The 23,834-nt window shown below is 42.9% G+C and overlaps 1 protein-coding gene across 2 annotated transcripts in view; it reads left to right on the top strand.

The window, feature by feature from the left end:
- LOC126252908 (probable cytochrome P450 6a13) overlaps positions 1-23,834 on the top strand; it is a 111,122-nt gene that overhangs the window by 68,616 nt on the left and 18,672 nt on the right. For both annotated transcript variants that reach the window (XM_049953887.1, XM_049953888.1), the window contains exons 3-4: positions 18,662-18,902; positions 22,406-22,627. In XM_049953887.1, the coding sequence (XP_049809844.1) occupies positions 18,662-18,902; positions 22,406-22,627 (463 nt within the window). The remainder of the gene's footprint in view (positions 1-18,661; positions 18,903-22,405; positions 22,628-23,834) is intronic.

Here is a 23,834-nt window from a genome sequence, read left to right on the forward strand (position 1 = left end):
TTCCATATCAGCGACCTCAGTAGTCATTAGACACCGTGAGAGAGCAGAATGGGGCGCTCCGCGGAACTCACGGACTTTGAACGTCGTCAGTTGATTGGGTGTCACTTGTGTCATATGCCTGTGCGTGACATTTCCACACTGCTAAACATCCCTAGGTCCACTGTTTAGAATGTGATAGTGAAGTGGAAACGTGAAGGGACACGTGCAGCACAAAAGCGTACAGGCCGACCTCGTCTGTTGACTGACCGAGACCGCCGACACTTGAAGAGGGTCGTAATGTGTAGTAGGCAAGACAACTACCCAGACCATCGCACAGGAATTCCAAAGTGCATCAGATCCACTGCAAGTACTAAGACAGTTAGGCGGGAGGTGAGAAAACTTGGATTTCATGGTCGAGCGGCTGCTCATAAGCCACACATCACGCCGGTAAATGCCAAACTACGCCTCGCTTGTTGTAAGGAACGTAAAAATTGGACGATTGAACAGAGGAAAAACGTCGCGTGGAGTGACAATCACAGTACACAATGTGGCGATCCGATGGCATGGTGTGGATATGTGGAATGACCAGTGAACGTCATCTGCCAGCGTGTGTAGTGCCAACAGTAAAATTCGGAGGCGGTGTGGTCGTGTTTTTCATGGAGGGGGCTTGCACCCCTTGTTGTTTTGCGTGGCAATATCACAGCACAGGCCTACATTAATGTTTTAAGCACATTCTTGCTTCCTACTGTTGAAGAGACATACGGGGATGGCGATTGCATCTCTCAACACGATCGAGCACCTTTCATAATGCACGGCCTGTGGAGGAATGGTTACACGACAATAACATCCCTTTAATGGCCTGCAAAGTGTCCTGACCTGAATCCTACAGAACACTTCTGGGATGTTTTGGAACTCCGACTTGGTGCCAGGCCTCACCGACCGACATCGATACCTCTCCTCATTGTAGCACTCCGTGAAGAATGGGCTGCAATTCCCCAAGAAATCTTCCAGCACCTGATTGAACGAATACCTGCGAGAGTGGAAGCTGTCATCAAGGCTAGTGGTTGGCCAACACCATATTCAATTCCAGCATTACCGATGGAGGGCGCCACGAACTTGTAAGTCACTTTCAGCAATGTGTCCGAATACTTTTGAGCACATAGTGTAAGTAATGTAAATGAAAAACCACAGCTGTATTTTCAATATTTTTATTACTCAGACTACTAATTTCAACGGTACATTTGTGTTATCTTTAGGTGCTGTGTATCAAAAAACAACTGATATAGTTGCATTGCCTCTGTCTAATAAATTAATCGGTGGAAAAATAAAATACCACAACTGCTTTAACGTCGCAAAAGGAAGAAAACTCAAACAAGGTACCCTCTGAGTGTATATATCAATACATGGAAAGGTTTTAAGTACACAAATTTTTTGCAGATACTTCAGTCATAAAATGGATAAAAGTATATGAACATTGATATGTTTCCCTTTCCAAAATTTACTGTTGTTAGACACTATGTTGTTTTACAAAATGGCTCTGACTTAACATCTGAGGTCATCAGTCCTCTGTTGTTTTACACTGTCATAGTTTTAAAGTAAGCCAGTAGTTACCTCAGCGGGTTCCACCTCGCATATATTAATAACCACACATTTTTCTAACGTATTTTTTTACAATGAAGCGCCAAAGAAACTGGTCTAGACGTGCGTGTTCAAATACAGAGATATGTAAAGAGGCAGAAAATGGCGCTGCGGTCGGCAACGCCTATGTAAGACAAGTGTCTGGCGCAGTTGTTAGATCGGTTAGTGCTGCTGCAATTTAAGTGAGTTTGAACGTGGTGTTATAGTCGGCGGACGAGCGACGGGACACAGCATCTCCGAGGTAGCGTTGAAGTGGGGATTTTCTAGTGCGACCGTTTCACGAATGCACCGTGAACATCGGGAATCCGGTAAAACATCAGATCTCCGACATCGCTGCGGCCGGAAAAAGATCCTGCAAACGTGACGCACTAGGGCTGAAGAGTATCTTTCAACGTGACGGAAGAGCAGCCCTTCCACCAATTGCTGCAAATTTCAACGCTGGGCCATCAACAAGTGTCAGCGTGCGAACCATTCAAAGAAGCATAATCGATATGGGCTTTCGGAGCCGAATGCTCACTCGTGTACCCTTGATGATTGCACGACACAAAGCTTTTGCCTCGCCTGGGCCCGTCAGCACTAACATTGGACTGTTGAAGACTGCTGCCTGGTCAGACGAGTCTCGTCTGAAATTGTAACGAGCGGATGGCCGTGTACGGGTATGGAGAACACCTTTTGAATCCATGGACCGTGCAAGTCAGAAGGGGACTGTTTAATCTGGTGGAGGCTCTGTAACGATGTGGGGCGTGTGCAGTTGGAGTGATATGGGACTGCTGATACGTCTAGATACAACTCTGACAGGTGTAACGTAAGTATCTTATCTGATCACCTGCATCCATTCATGACCATTGTGCATTCCGACGTACTTGGGCAGTTCTAGCAGGACAATGCGACCACACTTCCAAAATTGTTACAGAATGGCTCCCGGGACACTCTTTTTAGTTTAAACACTTCCGCTGGCCATCAAACTCCCAAGACAAAAGCATTATTGAGCATATATTTGATGCCTTGTAACGTGCTGTTCGGGAGAGATCTCCACCTCCTCGTACTCTTACGGATTCATAGACAGCCCTGTAGGATTCATAGTGTCATTTTCCTCCATCACTACTTCAGACACTGGTCGAGTCCATGCCACGTTGTGTTGTGGCACTTCGGCGTGCTCACGAGGGCCCTACACAATATTATGTAGGTATACCAGTTTCTTTGGCTCTCCAGTGTACGTTCATGTACTTATGTAGTTTTATCCATCTTACAGTTCACTTACAGGGTACTTTGGTTGAGTTTTGTCCCTTTTACGATTTTAAAGCAGTTGTAGTATCTTATCTTTTTACGTTAGTTATTAGACAAAGGCAGTGTAAATATGTTGTTGTTGTTGTGGTCTTCAGTCCTGAGACTGGTTTGATGCAGCTCTCCATGCTACTCTATCCTGTGCAAGCTTCTTCATCTCCCAGTACCTACTGCAACCTACATCCTTCTGAATCTGCTTAGTGTATTCATCTCTTGGTCTCCCTCTACGATTTTTTTCCTCCACGCTGCCCTCCAATGCTAAATTTGTGATCCCTTGATGCCTCAAAACATGTCCTACCAACCGATCCCTTCTTCTAGTCAAGTTGTGCCACAAACTTCTCTTCTCCCCAATCCTATTCAATACCTCCTCATTAGTTACGTGATCTACCCACCTTATCTTCAGCATTCTTCTGTAGCACCACATTTCGAAAGCTTCTATTCTCTTCTTGTCCAAACTGGTTATCGTCCATGTTTCACTTCCATACATGGCTACACTCCATACAAATACTTTCAGAAACGACTTCCTGACACTTAAATCTATACTAGATGTTAACAAATTTCTCTTCTTCAGAAACGATTTCCTTGCCATTGCCAGTCTACATTTTATATCCTCTCTACTTCGACCATCATCAGTTATTTTACTCCCTAAATAGCAAAACTCCTTTACTACTTTAAGTGTCTCGTTTCCTAATCTAATCCCCTCAGCATCACCCGATTTAATTTGACTACATTCCATTATCCTCGTTTTGCTTTTGTTGATGTTCATCTTATATCCTCCTTTCAAGACACTGTCCATTCCGTTCAACTGCTCTTCCATGTCCTTTGCTGTCTCTGACAGAATTACAATGTCATCGGCGAACCTCAAAGTTTTTACTTCTTCTCCATGAATTTTAATACCTACTCCGAATTTTTCTTTTGTTTCCTTTACTGCTTGCTCAATATACAGATTGAATAACATCGGGGAGAGGTTACAACCCTGTCTCACTCCTTTCCCAACCACTGCATCCCTTTCATGACCCTCGACTCTTATAACTGCCATCTGGTTTCTGTACAAATTGTAAATAGCCTTTCGCTTTTGTATTTTACCCCTGCCACCTTCAGAATTTGAAAGAGAGTATTCCAGTTAACGTTGTCAAAAGCTTTCTCTAAGTCTACAAATGCTACAAATGTAGGTTTGCCTTTTCTTAATCTTTCTTCTAAGATAAGTCTTAAGGTTAGTATTGCCTCACGTGTTCCAACATTTCTACGGAATCCAAACTGATCTTCCCCGAGGTCCGCTTCTACCAGTTTTTCCATTCGTCTGTAAAGAATTCGCGTTAGTACTTTACAGCTGTGACTTATTAAACTGATAGTTCGGTAATTTTCACATCTGTCAACACCTGCTTTCTTTGGGATTGGAATTATTATATTCTTCTTGAAGTCTGTGGGTATTTCGCCTGTCTCATACATCTTGCTCACTAGATGGTAGAGTTTTGTCATGACTGGCTCTCCCAAGAATGTCAGTAGTTCTAATGGAATGTTGTCTACTCCTGGGGCCTTGTTTCGACTCAGGTCTTTCAGTGCTCTGTCAAACTCTTCACGCAGTATCTTATCTCCCATTTCATCTTCATCTACAACCTCTTTCATTTCCATAATATTGTCCTCAAGTACATCACCCTTGTATAAACCCTCTATATACTCCTTCCACCTTTCTGTCTTCCCTTCTTTGCTTAGAACTGGGTTGCCATCTGAGCTCTTGATATTCATACAAGTCGTTCTCTTATCTCCAAAGGTCTCTTTAATTTTCCTGTAGGCAGTATCTATCTTACCCCTAGTGAGATAGGCCTCTACATCCTTACATTTGCCCTCTAGCCATCCCTGCTTAGCCATTTTGCACTTCCTGTCGATCTCATTTTTGAGACGTTTGTATTCCTTTTTGCCTGCTTCATTTACTGCATTTTTACATTTTCTCCTTTCATCAATTAAATTCAATATTTCTTCTGTTACCCAAGGATTTCTATTAGCCCTCGTCTTTTTACCTACTTGATCGTCTGCTGCCTTCACTACTTCATCCCTCAGAGCTACCCATTCGTCTTCTACTGTATTTCTTTCCCCCATTCCTGTCAATTGTTCCCTTATGCTCTCCCTGAAACTCTGTACAACCTCTGATTCTTTCAGTTTATCCAGGTCCCATCTCCTTAAATTCCCACCTTTTTGCAGTTTCTTCAGTTTTAATCTACAGTTCATAACCAATAGATTGTGGTCAGAGTCCACATCTGCCCCTGGAAATGTCTTACAATTTAAAACCTGGTTCCTAAATCTCTGTCTTACCATTATGTAATCTATCTGAAACCTGTCAGTATCTCCAGGCTTCTTCCATGTATACAACCTTCTTTCATGATTCTTGAACCAAATGTTAGCTATGATTAAGTTATGCTCTGTGCAAAATTCTACAAGGCGGCTTCCTCTTTCATTTCTTCCCCCCAGTCCATATTCACCTACTATGTTTCCTTCTCTCCCTTTTCCTACTGACGAATTCCAGTCACCCATGACTATTAAATTTTCGTCTCCCTTCACTACCTGAATAATTTTTTTTTTACTATCTCGTCATACATTTCATCAATTTCCTCATCATCTGCAGAGCTAGTTGGCATATAAACTTGTACTTCTAGTGTAAATATATAAGTCGTTTTTTGATAAACAGGATCTGAAGATGACACAAATGTTGGGTTGAAACTACGTCTGAGTAGAAAATACTATGAAAATATGGCTGTGGTGTTCCATTTGCAATACAAGTATTGTTTCGCTCTTGTTCGTTTTAACACAATGAAACATTACATTTCCATCATATGAGAAATATCACGATTGACGATCACATCACCAACGTTCCTACAATTTCAAATTTAAAAAAATGGTTCAAATGGCTCTGAGCACTATGGGACTCAACTGCTGTGGTTATTAGTCCCCTAGAACTTAGAACTACTTAAACCTAACTAACCTAAGGACATCACAAACATCCATGCCCGAGGGAGGATTCGAACCTGCGACCGCAGCAGTCGCACGGTTCCGGACTGCGCGCCTAGAACCGCGAGACCACCGCGGCCGGCAATTTCAAATTTAATTCATGAGTCACTTGTCCATATTTGTCAGAACACAGGGAGTGAGGGACACCCTTATCCTCAATATTGTAGTCAACGTATTCCGGTAACAAACCCGCAACTCACTTCACTTTCTCCAAGCCCTTCACGAAGACACGCGACTCGACTGAGCATATGTAATTCTGCCCCAATGGCATACCAGCTGTACCCATATTGTGCTCGTGGTTATTCTCCATTAACAGGTTTACAGAACTTAGTCCAATTCATAGTAGGGCCTAGTCAACTCCAAAATAAAATTATCAGATGCAATCACGCTACTTCGAGCGTCATCCAACATCAGAAACGTTAGTTTCTTTGTAACAAATCGATTGTCTGCGACGCGGAATCCTTGCTAATCAAAGAGCACATCGTACATGGCTCTACATCTGACTTCAGCTTTCATACTAACACTCAAGCTGCTGCTAACAACGCTCATATAAGACTGACGTGAATTATAGTTGGAAAGGTGGATACATCTAGATTCTGTGCAGCAGTGGACCAATAGGAGCTGCAGTTGAATAAAAACCTCTTGCTTCCTATTGGCTTATAAAAGCAGTAGGATGCATTTTCACCACCATCACACATGAATTCCTGGGCTTTGACAAAAAAGGACACTATTATATGAAAGACACACATTTAAGTTCCATCCTGCAAATTCGGCTTACATGTGTTTAATACTTGTGCAGGTCATAGAAGCCGATCCTGATGATGTGTGTATGTGTATGGGCACACAACGTCATCTAATTCGATTACTGCAAGCACAACAGAAGCTGTGAGTTGCGACTATGCATGTCTGAATGTAACAACATCAATATTTACAATATGCTCGCTTTGTTCTGTACCAATTACTTGCATGCGTCGGTGTAGATTATAATTCAGACTCCAACAGAGGTGAACAGGAATACAGGCAGCAGCCATGGTAACACCTCAATAGTTGCCGTGTTGAAACTACACGTAGTGTATGTTTAAAGAAACAACTTTTTTTGTAAACTGTGTCTTGCTGCTAATAACTAAGAAGTTAAGGAACTTCCTGGCAGATTAAAACTGTGTGCAGGACCGAGACTCGAAATTGGGACCTTTGCCTTTTGCGGGCAAGTGCTCTACCAATTGAGCTACCCAAGCACTACTCACCCCGCGTCCTCACAGCTTTACTTCTGCCAGTTCCTCGTCTTCTAACTTTCAAACTTTACAGAAGCTCTCCTGCGAACCTACCAGAACTAAAACTCCTGAAAGAAAGGATATTTCGGAGACATGGCTTAGCCACAGCCTGGAGGATGTGTCCAGAATGAGACTTTCACTCTGCAGCGGAGTGTGCGCTGATATGAAACTTCCTGTCAGTGGCCGGGGCGTGAGTCGTGCTTGGGTAGCTCAGTTGGTAGAACACTTGCCCGCGAAAGGCAAAGGGCCCGAGTTCGAGTCTCGGTACGGCACACAGTTTTAATCTGATTTTTGTTAGTAATACCTTTTTTTGAGAACATGCGTTTTATAGCGCTATATGATGAATATATAGTGATTTTTTTTGTTTTTACTTGTTTTTTTTCTGCAACATCATGTTATAAATCAACAATTTACGAATAAAACCAGAATATAAACATTGAAAATTTTAATTTTGTTATAAATACCGTTTATTTTTAAGTAGCAAACAGGAGGAATGTAGAACAAAAATGTTTCGTTGGTTTAGTGGCTCTTTATAAATATACTTGCTCAATTTGTAACGATTCACCACTTCCGGTTTCTAGCGGAATGTAGTGAGAGACTGATCGCATTAAAAAAAAGAAATCGATGGAAATTATGTAACATACGATAGGTGTGCAACACTCTTAACGATATGTAACACAGTTATGATCTTAACTGACCAACGCTATTAGGAAAACTAATAAAGTCTTAAGTTCATTTACGATAGTCTACAGTAGCCTACCGTAGTTTTGCAAGTCAATTACAAGCCTAAAAGTCAAATAAAGAATAGTAACAGCTTCTGTGAGAAATGAAATCTGACATCTCAAGGTAGAGAAAAGCAATAGTTTTGCTTGAGGATAATTTCCAGCATCATACAGCAGAAAACGATCCAGTGCATTCAGAATATTGGGTTAAAGCTGATGAAGCGCTCACCGTACAGTAATGATCTAGCTGCAAGTTATTTTCATTTCTTTACTCCAACGAAGGAGCACCTACTTGAATCAGTTTTTGTCTCGTTGCTTAGTTATAAAATCCTCTGTGGTTTCTGGTATCTTAGGTAGTCGCCTGGCAATGGGTACTCTGGGTATTTATTTAGTAGTAATCTTGTACGGCTCACAGTTCTAGCGATGACAGCGAAAGCTACCCTCAAGATGTTCATAAGCTTAATGTGCCAACTCGCCGCTGCCAGAAACTCTCTCGCAAGACTTTTCGCTAACGGGAAGACCGCTGCATATTCTGGAGTCTAGTGAATGTATAGTTGTTGTCTGTTGCAACCAGTAGAAGCTTCTCTCGTTTTGCGACCGAACGAATTGCGCGACATCTTTTTGCCGGTTGAATGATGATACTGTATATCGCCCGGATTTGCGCAATCGGAAAGTGCAGCTGCTTCTATATGTCCGCCTTTTGCTACCATTAGAGTGCCGCCTGACTGTTAAAACTGCTGATTCATTCATGCTCCACTTTATGTTGTACTTACTCTACAATAATATGACTCTGGACCTCAGACGAGGGTCATTTCAAATGTTCAGCACGCTGTAAGATAGAATAAAATAATTTATTTTATAAAACACTTTTTCAGTCTTTCAGTATAATCTCCATTCTTCCTTGTGAGAGCTTCCCAACGTTTTAACAACTTCTGTATTCCCGATAAGGCACCTTCATTGTTCAGCTGTCTATTCGCGTTCATCAGTTGCAACAAACGTTTTCTACGGAGTTCTTCCTTCGGTTTGGGAAACAAATGAAAGTATGGCGGCCTTATATAAGGAATGTACACTGGCAAATCTCCCGAGTTCGAGTCTCGGTCCGGCGCACAGTTTTAATTTGCCAGGAAGTTTCATATCAGCGCACACTCCGCTGCAGAGTGAAAATCTCTTTCTGGAATGTACACTGAAGTGACAGAATTCATGGGGTAGAGATATGCATATACACGGTGGTCCATTGATAGTGACCGGGCCAAATATCTCACGAAATAAGCTTCAAACGAAAAAAACTACAAAGAACGAAACTCGTCTAGCTTGAAGGGGGCCCGCTAGATGGCGCTGCTATAGGTCAAACGGATATCAACTGCGTTTTTTTAAATATGAACCCCCATTTTTTATTACATATTCGTGTAGTACGTAAAGAAATATGAATGTTTTAGTTGGACCACTTTTTTCGCTTTGTGACAGATGGCACTGTAATAGTCACAAACTTGTAAGTACGTGGTATCACGTAACATTCCGCCAGTGCGGACGGTATTTGCTTCGTGATACATTACCCGTGTTAAAATGGACCGTTTACCAATTGCGGAAAAGGTCGATATCGTGTTGATGTATGGCTGTTGTGACCAAAATGCCCAACAGGCGTATGCTGTGTATGCCGCTCGGTATCCTGGACGACACCATCCAAGTGTCAGAAAGGTTCGCCGGATAGTTCCGTTATTTAAGGAAACAGGAAGTGTTCAGCTACATGTGAAACGTCAACCACGACCTGCAACAAATGATGAAGCCCAAGTAGGTGTTTTAGCTGCTGTCGCGGCTAATCCGCACATCAATAGCAGACAAATTGCGCGAGAATCGGGAATCTCAAAAACGACGGTGTTGAAATGCTACATCAACATCGATTGCACCCATACCGTATTTCTATGCACCAGGAATTGTATGGCGACAACTTTGAACGTCGTGTACAGTTCTGCCACTGGGCACAAGAGAAATTACGGGACGATGACAGATTTTTTGCTCGCGTTCTATTAAGCGACGAAGCGTCATTCACCAACGGCGATAAACTGGCATAATATGCACTATTGGGCAACGGAAAATCGACGATGGCTCCGACAAGTGGAACATCAGCGACCTTGGCGGGTTAATGTATGGTGCGGCATTATGGGAGGATGGATAATTGGCCCCCATTTTGTCGATGGCAATCTAAAGGGTGCAATGTATGCAGATTTCGTACGTAATGTTCTACCGATGTTACTGCAAGATGTTTCACTACATGACAAATGGTGATGTACTTCCAACATAATGGATGTCCGGCACATAGCTCGCGTACGGTTGAAGCGGTATTGAATAGCATATTTCATGACAGGTGGATTGGTCGTCGAAGCACCATACTACGGCCCGCACATTCACCGGAACTGACGTCCCCGGATTTCTTTCTGTGGGGAAAGTTGAAGGATATTTGCTATCGTGATCCACCGACAACGCCTGATAACATGTGTCAGCGCATTGCCAATGCATGTGCGAACATTACGGAAGGCGAACTACTCGCTGTTGAGAGGAATGTCGTTACACGTATTGCCAAATGCATTGAGGTTGACGGACACCATTTTGAGCATTTATTGCATTAATGTGGTATTTACAGGTAATCACGTTGTAACGTTCTCAGAAATGATAAGTTTGAAAAGGTACGTGTATGACATTGGAACAACCGAAATAAAATGTTCAAACGTACCTACGTTCTGTATTTTAATTTAAAAAACCTACCTGTTACCAACTGTTCGTCGAAAATTGTGAGTCATATGTTTGTGACTATTACAGCGCCATGTATCACAAAGCGAAAAAAGTGATCCAACTAAAAAATTGATATTTCTTTACGTACTACACGATTATGTAATAAAAATTAGGAGTTCCTATTTTAAAAAATACATTTGATATCCGTTTGACCTATGGCAGCGCCATTTAGCGGCACAACCATAGCGCCATCTGGTTTCCTCCTTCAAGCTAGACAAGTTTCGGCCTTTGTAGTTTTTTCGTTTGATGCTATTTCGTGAGGTATTTGGCCCGGTCACGATCAATGGACCACCCTGTATACAGATGGCGGTAGTATCGAGTACACAAAGTATAAAAAAGCAGTGCATTGGCGGAGCTATCATTTGTAGTCAGGTGATGCATATGAAAAAGGTGTCCGACATGATTGTTGCCGTACGACGGGATTTAACAGACTTTGGTTGTGGAATGTTACTTGGAGCTAGACACACAGAACATTCCATTTCAAAAATCGTTAGAGAATTCGATATTCCGAGTTACACAGCGTCAAGAGTGTGCCGAAAATAACAAATTTCAGGCATTAGCTTTCACCAGGGACGACGCAGTGACCGACGGCCTTCACTTAACGACCGAGAGCAGCGGCGGTCGCATAGCATTATCAATGCAAAAGAGAAGCAACATTGCGTAAAATAATCGCAGAAATCAATGTGGGACGTACAGCGAAGGTATCCGTTTGGACAGTGCGGCGAAGTTTAGCGATAATGGGCTATGGCAGCAGATGATCGATGCGAGTGCCTTTTCTAACAGTACGACATCGCCTGCAGCGCCTCTCCTGGGCTCGTCACCGTATCGGTTGGACTCTAGGAGACTGGCCTGGTCGGTTGAGCCCGGGATCAGTTGGTAAGAACTGATGGTAAGGTTCGAGTGAGGGCAGACGCACATAGCCAGGAAACCAAGTTGTCAACAAGGCACAGTGCAAGCTGGTGGTGGCTCCATAATGGTGCGGGCTGTGTTTGCATGGAATAGACTGGGTCCTCTGGTCCAACTGAACCGATCAATGACTAGAAATGGTTGTGTTTGGCTACATGGAAAACATCTGTAGCCATTCAACGATGAAATTTTTGTGGATGACAATGCGCTATGCCACCGGGCCACAATCGTTCCTGAATGGCTTGAAGAACATTCGGGACGATTCGAGCGAATTATATGGCCACCTTGATACCCCGACATGAACCCCATCTAACATTTACGGGTCATAGTCGAGAGGTCAGTTCCTGCACAAAATCCTGCACAGGAAACATTTCCGTAGTTATGGATGGCTACAGAGCAGAATGGCGCAGTGTTTCTGCAGGATAATTGCAACGACTTGTTGAGACCCCGCCACGTCGGGTTTCTGCACTACGAAGGACAAAAAAATGTTCAAATGTGTGTGAAATCGTATGGGACTTAACTGCTGAGGTCATCAGTACCTAAACTTACACACTACTTAACCTAAATTATCCTAAGGACAAACACACACACCCATGCCCAAGGGAGGACTCGAACCTCCGCCGGGAGCAGCCGCACACTACGACGGACAAAAGGAGGTCCGGCACGGTGTTAGGAGGTATCCCAAGACTTTTGTAATCTCAGTGTAATCTCGAGATAGTGTCGTATACAGGCCGGGACATCCTATTGCAAAGCTGTAGAAGTGGATGGTGATACGTATTGTGGGTGGAGCATTTTGAATAGTTGCTTAGTTATAAAGTCATCTGTGATTTCTGTTATCTTAGGTAGATTGCCTTGTAGAAGTGGGTGGGTATACGTATTAGGGGTGGAGCATCTTGAATAGTTACTTTGTTATAAAGCCATCTGTGATTTCTGTGGTGTTAGGTAGATCGCCTTGCAATGTGTGCTCTGGGTATTTAGTCCTAGCCTCCTACAGCTCTGCGGTGTAGCGAGAACAACAAATGATGCTTTAAAAAGGTATATGGTTAATGTGCGAACCCACCTCTGCTAAAAATCCCTCCGGCCGTTGTGACCGAGCGGTTCTAGGCGCTTCAGTCCGGAACCGCGCTGCTGCTACGGTCGCAGGTTCCAATCCTGCCTCGGGCATGGATGTGTGTGATGTCCTTAGGTTAGTTAGGTTTAATTAGTTCTAAGTCTAGGGGACTGATGACCTCAAAGTGCTTAGAGCCATTTGATCCATTTGAACCAAAAATCCTCTCGCTAAACTTTTCGCTAACGGTAAGATCGCTGCAACATTCTGGAGTCTTGTTGTCTTTTGCGACCTATCGAAGGCTCTCGTGTTTAGCGTTCTGAAGGCCGCACGAATGGCGCGACATATTTTTCCAAGTTGAATGACAGTACATCGCTCGGATTTGCGGTGATCCAAAATTGCAGTTACTTCCGTATCACGGCCTTCTTAATCAAGTCCCATTGCTGTCATGAGAGTATAGCCTGATTGCTCTGCTTTATGTTGTACTTATTCTAGAAGTGTCTGACTCGCGGTTTCGATATCATCTTGATTGTACGGAGGTTATTTCAAAAGTTCTGCATACTGTAAGATAGAATTGAAGAATATATTTTTTTTTATAAAATACCTTTACAGGCCTCCAACATAATCTCCACTCTAGCTTATGACAGCTTCTCAAACTTTTATCAACTCCTATATTCCATGCAGGGCACCTTCATTCTTGAGGTGTCAGATTACTCGGCTCACCTCACTGGAAGCTTCAGCCGCAACAAAGCTTTTTATACGGAGATGCTCCTTTAATTTGGAAAACAAATCAAAGTCTGGAGGGGTTCATATCTGGATGTATGGTGGGTGGGGAAGTATTTCCCATCCATATTTGCCGAGCGTTTCTCTCAGTGGTATGGCAATATGCGGTCCTGCATTATTGTGCAAAAGGACACCAGCTGCAAGCTTGTCAGGCCTTCTACATCTACATCTACATGGATACTCTGCAAATCAGATTCAAGTGCCTGGCAGAGCGTTCATCGAATCACCTTCACAGTTCTCTATTATTCCAATCTCGTATAGCGCGCGTAAAGAATGAACACCTATATCTTTCCGTACGAGCTCTGATTTCTCTTATTTTATAGTGGTGATCGTTCCTCCCTATGTAGGTCGGTGTCAACAAAATGTTTTCGCATTCGGAGGAGAAAGCTGGTGATTCTTTGACGAATTTTCGGCCGCAGAACATTTTGTAGAAGCAGCTTGTAGTTTTTTTTTTTTTTTTTTGGTCATCAGTCTACTGGCTGGTTTGATGCGGCCCGCCACGAATTCATTTCCTGTGCTAACCTCTTCATCTCAGAGTAGCACTTGCAACCTACGTCCTCAATTATTTGCTTGACGTATTCCAATCTCTATCTTCCTCTACAATTTTTGCCCTCTACAGCTCCCTCTAGTACCATGGAAGTCATTCCCTCATGTCTTAGCAGATGTCCTATCATCCTGTCCCTTCTCCTTATCAGTGTTTTCCACATATTCCTTTCCTCTCCGATTCTGCGTAGGACCTCCTCATTCCTTACCTTATCAGTCCACCTAATTTTCAACATTCGTCTATAGCACCACATCTCAAATGCTTCGATTCTCTTCTGTTCCGGTTTTCCCACAGTCCATGTTTCACTACCATACAATGCCGTACTCCAGACGTACATCCTCAGAAATTTCTTCCTCAAATTAAGGCCGGTATTTGATATTAGTAGACTTCTCTTGGCCAGAAATGCCTTTTTTGCCATAGCGAGTCTGCTTCTGATGTCCTCCTTGCTCCGTCCGTCATTGGTTATTTTACTGCCTAGGTAGCAGAATTCCTTAACTTCATTGACTTCATGACCATCAATCCTGATGTTAAGTTTCTCGCTGTTCTCATTTCTACTACTTCTCATTACCTTCGTCTTTCTCCGATTTACTCTCAAACCATACTGTGTACTCATTAGACTGTTCATTCCGTTCAGCAGATCATTTAATTCTTCTTCACTTTCACTCAGGATAGTAATGTCATAAGCGAATCGTCTCATTGGTATCCTTTCACCTTGTATTTTAATTCCACTCCTGAACCTTTCTTTTATTTCCATCATTGCTTCCTCGATGTACAGATTGAAGAGTAGGGGCGAAAGGCTACAGCCTTGTCTTACACCCTTCTTAATACGAGCACTTCGTTCTTGATCGTCCACTCTTATTATTCCCTCTTTGTTGTTGTACATATTGTATATGACCCGTCTCTCCCTATAGCTTACCCCTACTTTTTTCAGAATCTCGAACAGCTTGCACCATTTTATATTGTCGAACGCTTTTTCCAGGTCGACAAATCCTATGAAAGTGTCCTGATTTTTCTTTAGCCTTGCTTCCATTATTAGCCGTAACGTCAGAATTGCCTCTCTCGTCCCTTTGCTTTTCCTAAAGCCAAACTGATCGTCACCTAGCGCATTCTCAATTTTCTTTTCCATTCTTCTGTATATTATTTTTGTAAGCAGCTTCGATGCATGAGCTGTTAAGCTGATTGTGCGATAATTCTCGCACTTGTCAGCTCTTGCCGTCTTCGGAATTGTGTGGATGATGCTTTTCCGAAAGTCAGATGGTATATCGCCAGACTCATATATTCCACACACCAACGTGAATAGTCGTTTTGTTGCCACTTCCCCCAATGATTTTAGAAATTCTGATGGAATGTTATCTATCCCTTCTGCCTTATTTGACCGTAAGTCCTCCAAAGCTCTTTTAAATTCCGATTCTAATACTGGATCCCCTATCTCTTCTAAATCGACTCCTGTTTCTTCTTCTATCACATCAGACAAATCTTCACCCTCATAGAGGCTTTCAATGTATTCTTTCCACCTATCTGCTCTCTCCTCTGCATTTAACAGTGGAATTCCCGTTGCACTCTTAATGTTATCACCGTTGCTTTTAATGTCACCAAAGGTTGTTTTGACTTTCCTGTATGCTGAGTCTGTCCTTCCGACAATCATATCTTTTTCGATGTCTTCACATTTTTCCTGCAGCCATTTCGTCTTAACTTCCCTGCACTTCCTAATTATTTCATTCCTCAGCGACTTGTATTTCTGTATTCCTGATTTTCCCGGAACATGTTTGTACTTCCTCCTTTCATCAATCAACTGAAGTATTTCTTCTGTTACCCATGGTTTCTTCGCAGCTACCTTCTTTGTACCTATGTTTTCCTTCCCAACTTCTGTGATGGCCCTTTTTAGTGATGTCCATTCCTCTTCAACTGTACTGCCTACTGCGCTATTCCTTATTGCTGTATCTATAGCGTTAGAGAACTTCAAACGGATCTCGTCATTCCTTAGTACTTCCGTATCCCACTTCTTTGCGTATTGATTCTTCCTGACTAATGTCTTGAACTTCAGCCTAATCGCAAATGCCGGGATGGTTCCTTTGAAAGGGCACGGCCGACTTCCTTCCGCATCCTTCCCTAATCCGATGAGACCGATGACCTCGCTGTTTGGTCTCTTCCCCCAAACAACCAACCAACCATCAGCCTAATCTTCATCACTACTATATTGTGATCTGAGTCTATATCTGCTCCTGGGTACGCCTTACAATCCAGTATCTGATTTCGGAATCTCTGTCTGACCATGATGTAATCTAACTGAAATCTTCCCGTATCTCCCGGCCTTTTCCAAGTATACCTCCTCCTCTTGTGATTCTTGAACAGGGTATTCGCTATTACTAGCTGAAACTTGTTACAGAACTCAATTAGTCTTTCTCCTCTTTCATTCCTTGTCCCAAGCCCATATTCTCCTGTAACCTTTTCTTCTACTCCTTCCCCTACAACTGGATTCCAGTCGCCCATGACTATTAGATTTTCGTCCCCCTTTACATACTGCATTACCCTTTCGATATCCTCATACACTTTCTCTATCTGTTCATCTTCAGCTTGCGACGTCGGCATGTATACCTGAACTATCGTTGTCGGTGTTGGTCTGCTGTCGATTCTGATTAGAACAACCCGGTCACTGAACTGTTCACAGTAACACACCCTCTGCCCTACCTTCCTATTCATAACGAATCCTACACCTGTTATACCATTTTCTGCTGCTGTTGATATTACCCGATACTCATCTGACCAGAAATCCTTGTCTTCCTTCCACTTCACTCACTGAGCCCTACTATATCTAGATTGAGCCTTTGCATTTCCCTTTTCAGATTTTCTAGTTTGCTTATCACGTTCAAGCTTCTGACATTCCACGCCTCGACTCGTAGAACGTTTTCCTTTCGTTGATTATTCAATCTTTTTCTCATGGTAACCTCCCCCTTGGCAGTCCCCTCCCGGAGATCCGAATGGGGGACTATTCCGGAATCTTTTGCCAATCGAGAGATCATCATGATACTTCTTCAATTACAGGCCACATGTCCTGTGAATACACGTTACGTGTCTTTAATGCAGTGGTTTCCATTGCCTTCTGCATCCTCATGTCGTTGATCATTGCTGATTCTTCCGCCTTTAGGGGCAGTTTCCCACCCCTAGGACAAGAGAGTGCCCTGAACCTCTATCCGCTCCTCCGTCCTTTTTGACAAGGCCGTTAGCAGAATGAGGCTGACTTCTTATGCCGGAAGTCTTCGGCCGCCAATGCTGATTATTTATCAAAATTTAGGCAGTGGCGGGGACCGAACCCGGGACCGAAGACGTTTTGATTATGAACCAAAGACGCTACCCCTAGACCACGGGTACCCTAGCTTGTAGTACGCGCCTTTTACAGACGCCCCCTAGGGCAGATTATTTGTAGCTTTGACTCTATTCGTGTCAAAGGCATAGAACATCATCAGTTTCACCTTTGATTGTTGGAGGCGGAATTTTTTTGGTCGTGGGGAATCTAACTTTTCCATTTAAGAAACTTCAGTCCTGGCCCAAAATTTCGTATCCAGGTTTCATCAAGTGCAACAGTCCTTTGCAGAAACTGTTCTCCTTCTGTTCGATAATGTTCAAGCAATTCTTTTACGACCTGCTTTCTTCTCTTCACTCACATCATGCGGAAACCATTTGGCAGCAACTTCTCTCATCTGTAACTTTTCAGTTATCATTATGTATGCTGAAGTAACAGACATTCAGGCCTATATGCAATTTCCTCACATGTTTTTCGTCAAATCCTCTCTCAAAGTGTCATTAACAATAAGTTGAGAGGGGCAGTCTGTTGCAGTTGATGCCCTTCCACTTCTTGAGTCGTCCTCAGTGCTTACTCGACCTTCATGAAAACAGTCATACCACTGTGATACCCTTATTCCCACATACCCGTCTCAAAGCGGTGTAAGTGTCCGTTGGGTTCTTTCCACGTTGGGATTCGATTTTGATGTAGGAACGATAGTTACCTTGTGTAATCCGATCTGACTCGGTTTCAGCTTGCGTTTAAAAACTGAATCACTCGCGTCACGGCCACGTCAACCAGCAAACATATTTGTGACGATCACGCCTGAAGTCTCGCTCACGACTGATACGAATTTCAACTTAATCGCACCACCGTAACATTCGCGCATGCTCAATACGCAGAACTCTTGTAATGACCTTCCTATGGTGCGACTCTAATATCGACTTGCAGCTCTGCTACGCCGTTTTAAATGAACCTGCTCGTAATGCATCTGATTATGGCCCTACCAAACTGCCATTTTTATGTCAGTTTTCTGCCGGAAACATGCACAGGATTAAACTTTATACGGGACTTCCTTTTGCATTGCTAGTGTGCTAGGAATCGCGCTGTGAAATCGAAGTGGGAACAGTTTCCTTCATCCTGTATAAAGAAACATACCCTGTAACATAAGGATGTGTAACCTAATTTATGCGAATCACTGACTGAGGAAGTTCGATTTTTATTTTCCCCTGCATGTCGTTAACAGTTGCAGCTAGTTCTGTAAGTACACCACTTGCTAAAAAGCCCCTATTTCTAATATATTCTTCATACATAAAAGTGACAGTTGTACATCCCTATGGTCCCTGAAACCCGCCACAGATGATCCTGTTCGTTCTTTATTCTGGGGCACTCACATTACATTTCTCTTCTTCGCAGATTGTTCCGAATACGAAGAAAAAGGCTTCCAGTGCACTGTTATACTTGACGTTACCGAGAATCGGATCCTTCTTTGGCGTTAAATTATTCAGCACCACAGTGAGAGAGTTTTTCGACCGGATAGTCATGGAAACTATAGATTACAGGAAGAAGAACAACATCCATCGGGAAGATTTGGTACAACTAATGCTGGAACTGAAAGACGGCGGTATCATATCTGGAAAAAACGGCGAGGCGATAGGTGAGTACATGCAGCGGAGATAGTTTTTAGGGTTCTGACTGTGTATAAGGGAATTGGCTAACTATGTATATCGAAAATACGGGGCAATACTTTTGAACTGGGTTCTTCATGTAGTAACAAACATAAAAAATTCATGTCAACGGGGTTCCGGAAACGCAGGTCTCCAATCGATGAAGCTGACAATTAAACCTGTTGCTTCACATATTTCTTAGAACTTTGCTTGTATAACACATTACCTGATTACTTGGATATCAATCCGTTAGTAGACCTAAGTCGGGGTTTTCATATATCCAGGCGTTATGTGGCATGTTTCGTCCACGATGACATTAGGTTCCCTCTTGTGGGATGAACTGTTCAGACGTGGTAGGAATATTCTGTTGCAGAAAACACAAATGCTTTGAGCGACTAGTGACAACAAGGCTGTTACAGTGTTAATGACTACAGGTGTTTAAAGGTGTCTTAGCAAAGGTATGGTAATCCAAAATGGTTCAAATGGCTCTGAGCACTATGGGACTTAACATCTTAGGTCATCAGTCCCCTAGAACTTAGAACTACTTAAACCTAACTAACCTAAGGACACCACACACATCCATGCCCGAGGCAGGATTCCAACCTGCGACAGTAGCAATCCCGCGGTTCCGGACTGCAGCGCCAGAACCGCACGGCCACCGCGGCCGGCATGATAATCCAAAACGAACTTTTACTCTGCAGCGAAATGTGTGCTGATATAAAAGTACCTGGCAGATTTAAACTGTATGCCTAACCGGAACTCGAACTTGGAACGTCTGCCTTTCGCGGGAAAGTCCTCTATCCACTGAGCTATTCTAGCACGACTAACAACCCACCCTGAAAGTTTTACTTTCGCCACTACCTCATCTCCTACTTTCCAAACTTCACTGAAGTTCACTGCAACACTTCGCGGGCGTAGCACCTCTGGAAGGCCGAGGAATTGTTTCCAGACTGAATTTTCACTCTGCAGCTGTATGTGTGCTGATTTTAAACTTCGTGGCGAGTTAAAACTGTGTGCTATACCGAGACTCGAAAGTGGGACCTTCGTCTTCTGCGGGTAACTGCCTTACCGACTGACCAATCGAAGGGTGGCTCACGATCTGGACTAGATTTATTTCCGCCAGTACCTCATCTAGTATCTTCCAAACTTCACAGAACACTTGACGAGACTAGCTCTCTTGGAAGAAAGGCATGGCCTATGGTCATTATGATTTTGAGTGTTTTTTTGTTCTCCTTTTCTTTCCTGTTCACACTACTGTTGGAACTGTTAGCATGAGATAGCACTCCGAAGAGCAGTGCGGTTTCTGCATCAAATAGACTTGAAAGCAGTAAATCAATTTACTTTTTTATATACTTCCCGAAAATTTTAATTGTGCACAATATGTTGGTCATTTTGAATAGATTATTAAAGGAGAGATACACGAATTGACAGGCTCAGATGGTACTGTCTTTTATTTCCTCACTGGTGTACGAGATGAGTGTGGTCACTGAGATTCAGCAGATCAAATTCGCGAGCGCGTGTTGAAAAGTAATGCCTCCGAATGTTTTATGTGAAAACTTTTAAAAATTTCTAAATAGAACAAACGCTATTAAGATTCTTCCTCTTCATTCTTCATGTCTGCGTATTTGCAGCTCTTTGGCGGTCGAAAGCTTCGACTTGTAGCGTGTGACATGGCAGTCTGTAACGTAACTACGTAGGTGTGTGATTAACAGCGTGCTGTAATCGAGTTTCGAATTCAGAGTTCGTCCGATACGCGGAGCACACTCTCCCTGTACGTGACATACCAGACCACATACGACTGCTGCGATATCTACAACAATGACACACCTTGGGTTCACTGTCGTCTATCATCCTCCATACGGTCCCGACGTGGCCCCATCCGATTTTCACCTGTTTCCGAAACTTAAAGAGCACCTTCCGGCACCTCACTTAGATAGTAATGAAGCGGTGTCTTCTTCTTCTTCTTCTTCTTCTTCTCTCGTATAAAAGGAAGTGTCCTGACTGACTAACTGACTGACTGACCGACCCATCATCGCCCAGCCCAAACCGCTAAGGATATAAAATGGTTCAAATGGCTCTGAGCACTATGGGACTTAACATCTGAGGTCATCAGTCCCCTAGAACTTAGAACTACTTAAACCTAACTAATCTAAGGACATCACACACATCCATGCCCGAGGCAGTATTTGAACCTGCGACCGTAGCGGTCACGCGGTTCCAGACTGAAGCGTTTAGAATCGCTATGCCACTCCGGTCGGCTCTAAGGATATAAACTTGAAGTTTGGAGAGGTTGTGGATCTTATACTATAGGCATCGTTTAAGAACGGATTGTCCGAAATTCCACTCCTAAGACGGTGAAATAAGGGATAAAAGGCTATTAAGGGAATTTTGAAGCTAGAAATACGAAAGCTGGTTTCTCAGTCAGAAAATAAAAAAAATGCGTGTCAGCATTTTTGTCGGTGGTAAAATAGTGGGTGGAAGTTGTTTTGAAACTAAATAATTACCAAAGCACTACAAAAAATACGTGTTTCAGCATTTTCTGGAAATTCAACCACAATGGTGGTAAAATAGTGGGTGGAAGTTGTTTTGAAAATAAATAATTACCAAAGAACTTCTAAAGAATTTTTGAGGCTACATCTATGACAATTGGTATTTGACTTCTCGGTTAGAAATTAAAAATATGTGTTTCAGTTTTTCTGGAAATTTTAAAGCTAAATTTATGAAAATAAGAATTTTACTCCTCGGTTAGAGATAAAGAAATATTTTTAGGGGATGAAAGCTGCTATAGAAATACCTACTCAAGAACGCAAAAGGCATGATTAACAAAAACTTTAGACTCCAGTTATCAGAACCGCTTTTTGGTCAGACATTCGGAAAAGACTATGCGTACATGGCTTGAAAAGGTTAGAAGGCGTTGCAGTTTGTGAACAACATAAAAATTCGATTAAATATTAATAAAAAAATCTCTGCAGGCTATGCAGTCTACGCGAACGAAGCAGCGGGCGCTAAGCTAGTTTGAGAAATAAATATGTAGACATGAAGAATAAAGATTTAGAACGTTCATAACGTTTGTTTTATTTAAAAAGCTTTAAGAGTTTTCACGTAAAAAATTTGGAGGAATTACTTTTCTGTACATCGTCGTACACCTAAGAACACACGACTTTAAGGAATTAAATATTACTTGCAGATTATTTTATCCAGTAGGACTGGTATAAGGGAATTGTTAACCAGATTTAAGTACTGATTTTGGAACAAATAAAATTTATTTCGTTTTTGAAGTCTTACTAGAGTGCAAGGAGATGGTTTTTTTCCTGGTTGCTTCTCACAACTAGCAGTTATTATGAGAATGATAAATAGCTAACATTATCCTTATGTCAGATGTATCAAATGAGATACAGTCGACATTTATACGAATTACAACATATGAATGTAATTTCAACAGGCGTCTCATGTGTGATGCAAGAGATCACTAGAGATTATGCTGTTGTTGCAGAGGTGACAGACAACCTGGTGGTGGCGCAGATGATGATGGCGTTCACGATGGGCTTCGAGATGACTTCGTCGGCCATGAGCTTCTGTTTGCACGAGCTGTCCCTCAACCCAGCAATGCAGACGCTTGCCCGCAAGGAGGTGGACGCGGTGCTCGCCCGCCACGGGGGAGAGGTGACCTACGAGGCGATTCAGGAGATGACCTACTTGGACATGCTGATTGCAGGTCAGTGGCTGTTCTCTACCAACCTCTATCTACATAAATATGCTGGTGCCAAAGGTCTTATTTGTTAATGAGGCGCTTGAAAATAATAAATGTACCTAAAATAAACTGAATTTATTTACGATATTGTTCGAACTTTGAATGAAGGGCAACATTAAGAGTCCATATTTCTTAATTTCTGGATACCGTTTGGCACAGTGCCTCACTGCAGACTGTAAACAAAGGTCAGAGCATACGGAATACATTGTCAGTTATACGATATATGAGGTAAAGTAAGAGAACCCAGTTCGTTGTCCAGCGCGGCGTGTGTTCTTTGGGGGTTGGGTTGTTTGGGGGAAGAGACCAAACTGTGAGGTCATCGGTCTCATCGGATTAGGGAAGGACGGGGAAGGAAGCCGGCCGTGCCCTTTCAAAGGAACCATTCCGGCATTTGCCTGGAACTATTTAGGGAAATCACGGAAAACCTAAATCAGGATGGCCGGACGCGGGATTGAACCGTCGTCCTCCCGAATGCTTGTTCTTTGGAAACAAAGATATGGTCACGAGTGCCTCAGGGAAGTGTGATAAGAGTGCTCTTGTTGTCCATATAAAAGACGACCTGACGGGCAGGTAAAGCAGCAATCTGTGTCTATTTACAGATGAAGCTGTTGTGTACGGCGATGTGTCGCCGTTTAGCCTAGGAGCACGTTGGATAACTTGGATAAAATTTCCATTTTGTGTTATGGATGGAAGTTTGGTCTAAATGTGAGAAAACGTATGTTAATGTGTCGAGTAGGAAAAACAATTCTATAATATTCGAATACAGTATTAACGGTGTTTTGCTTGACACAGTCACGTCGATTAACGTAACGTAACGTTGCACAGAGCCGTGAAGTGGAACGAGAACGTAAGGTTGCTCTTAGGGAAGGCCAATTGTTCTCTTCAGTTTAGTGGGAGGGTTCTAAGAAAGTGCAGATCATCTATAAAGAAGACTGCATACAGAACACTTGTGCGACCAGTTCTTGAGCATTGCTCGAGCATTTGGGACTCCAATCAAGTAAGGTTAAAGGAAGGCTTGAAGCATTCGAAGGTGTACTGCAATGTTTGTTACGGGTGTGTTATATCAAGACGCGAGAGTTACAGAAATTCCCGTGAACTCAAGAAGAGCCGGCCGAAGTGGCCGTGCGGTTAAAGGCGCTGCAGTCTGGAACCGCGAGACCGCTACGGTCGC

The sequence above is a fragment of the Schistocerca nitens genome, chromosome 4 (genome assembly GCF_023898315.1).
Source record: "Schistocerca nitens isolate TAMUIC-IGC-003100 chromosome 4, iqSchNite1.1, whole genome shotgun sequence".
In the NCBI taxonomy this organism is placed as follows: domain Eukaryota; kingdom Metazoa; phylum Arthropoda; class Insecta; order Orthoptera; family Acrididae; genus Schistocerca; species Schistocerca nitens.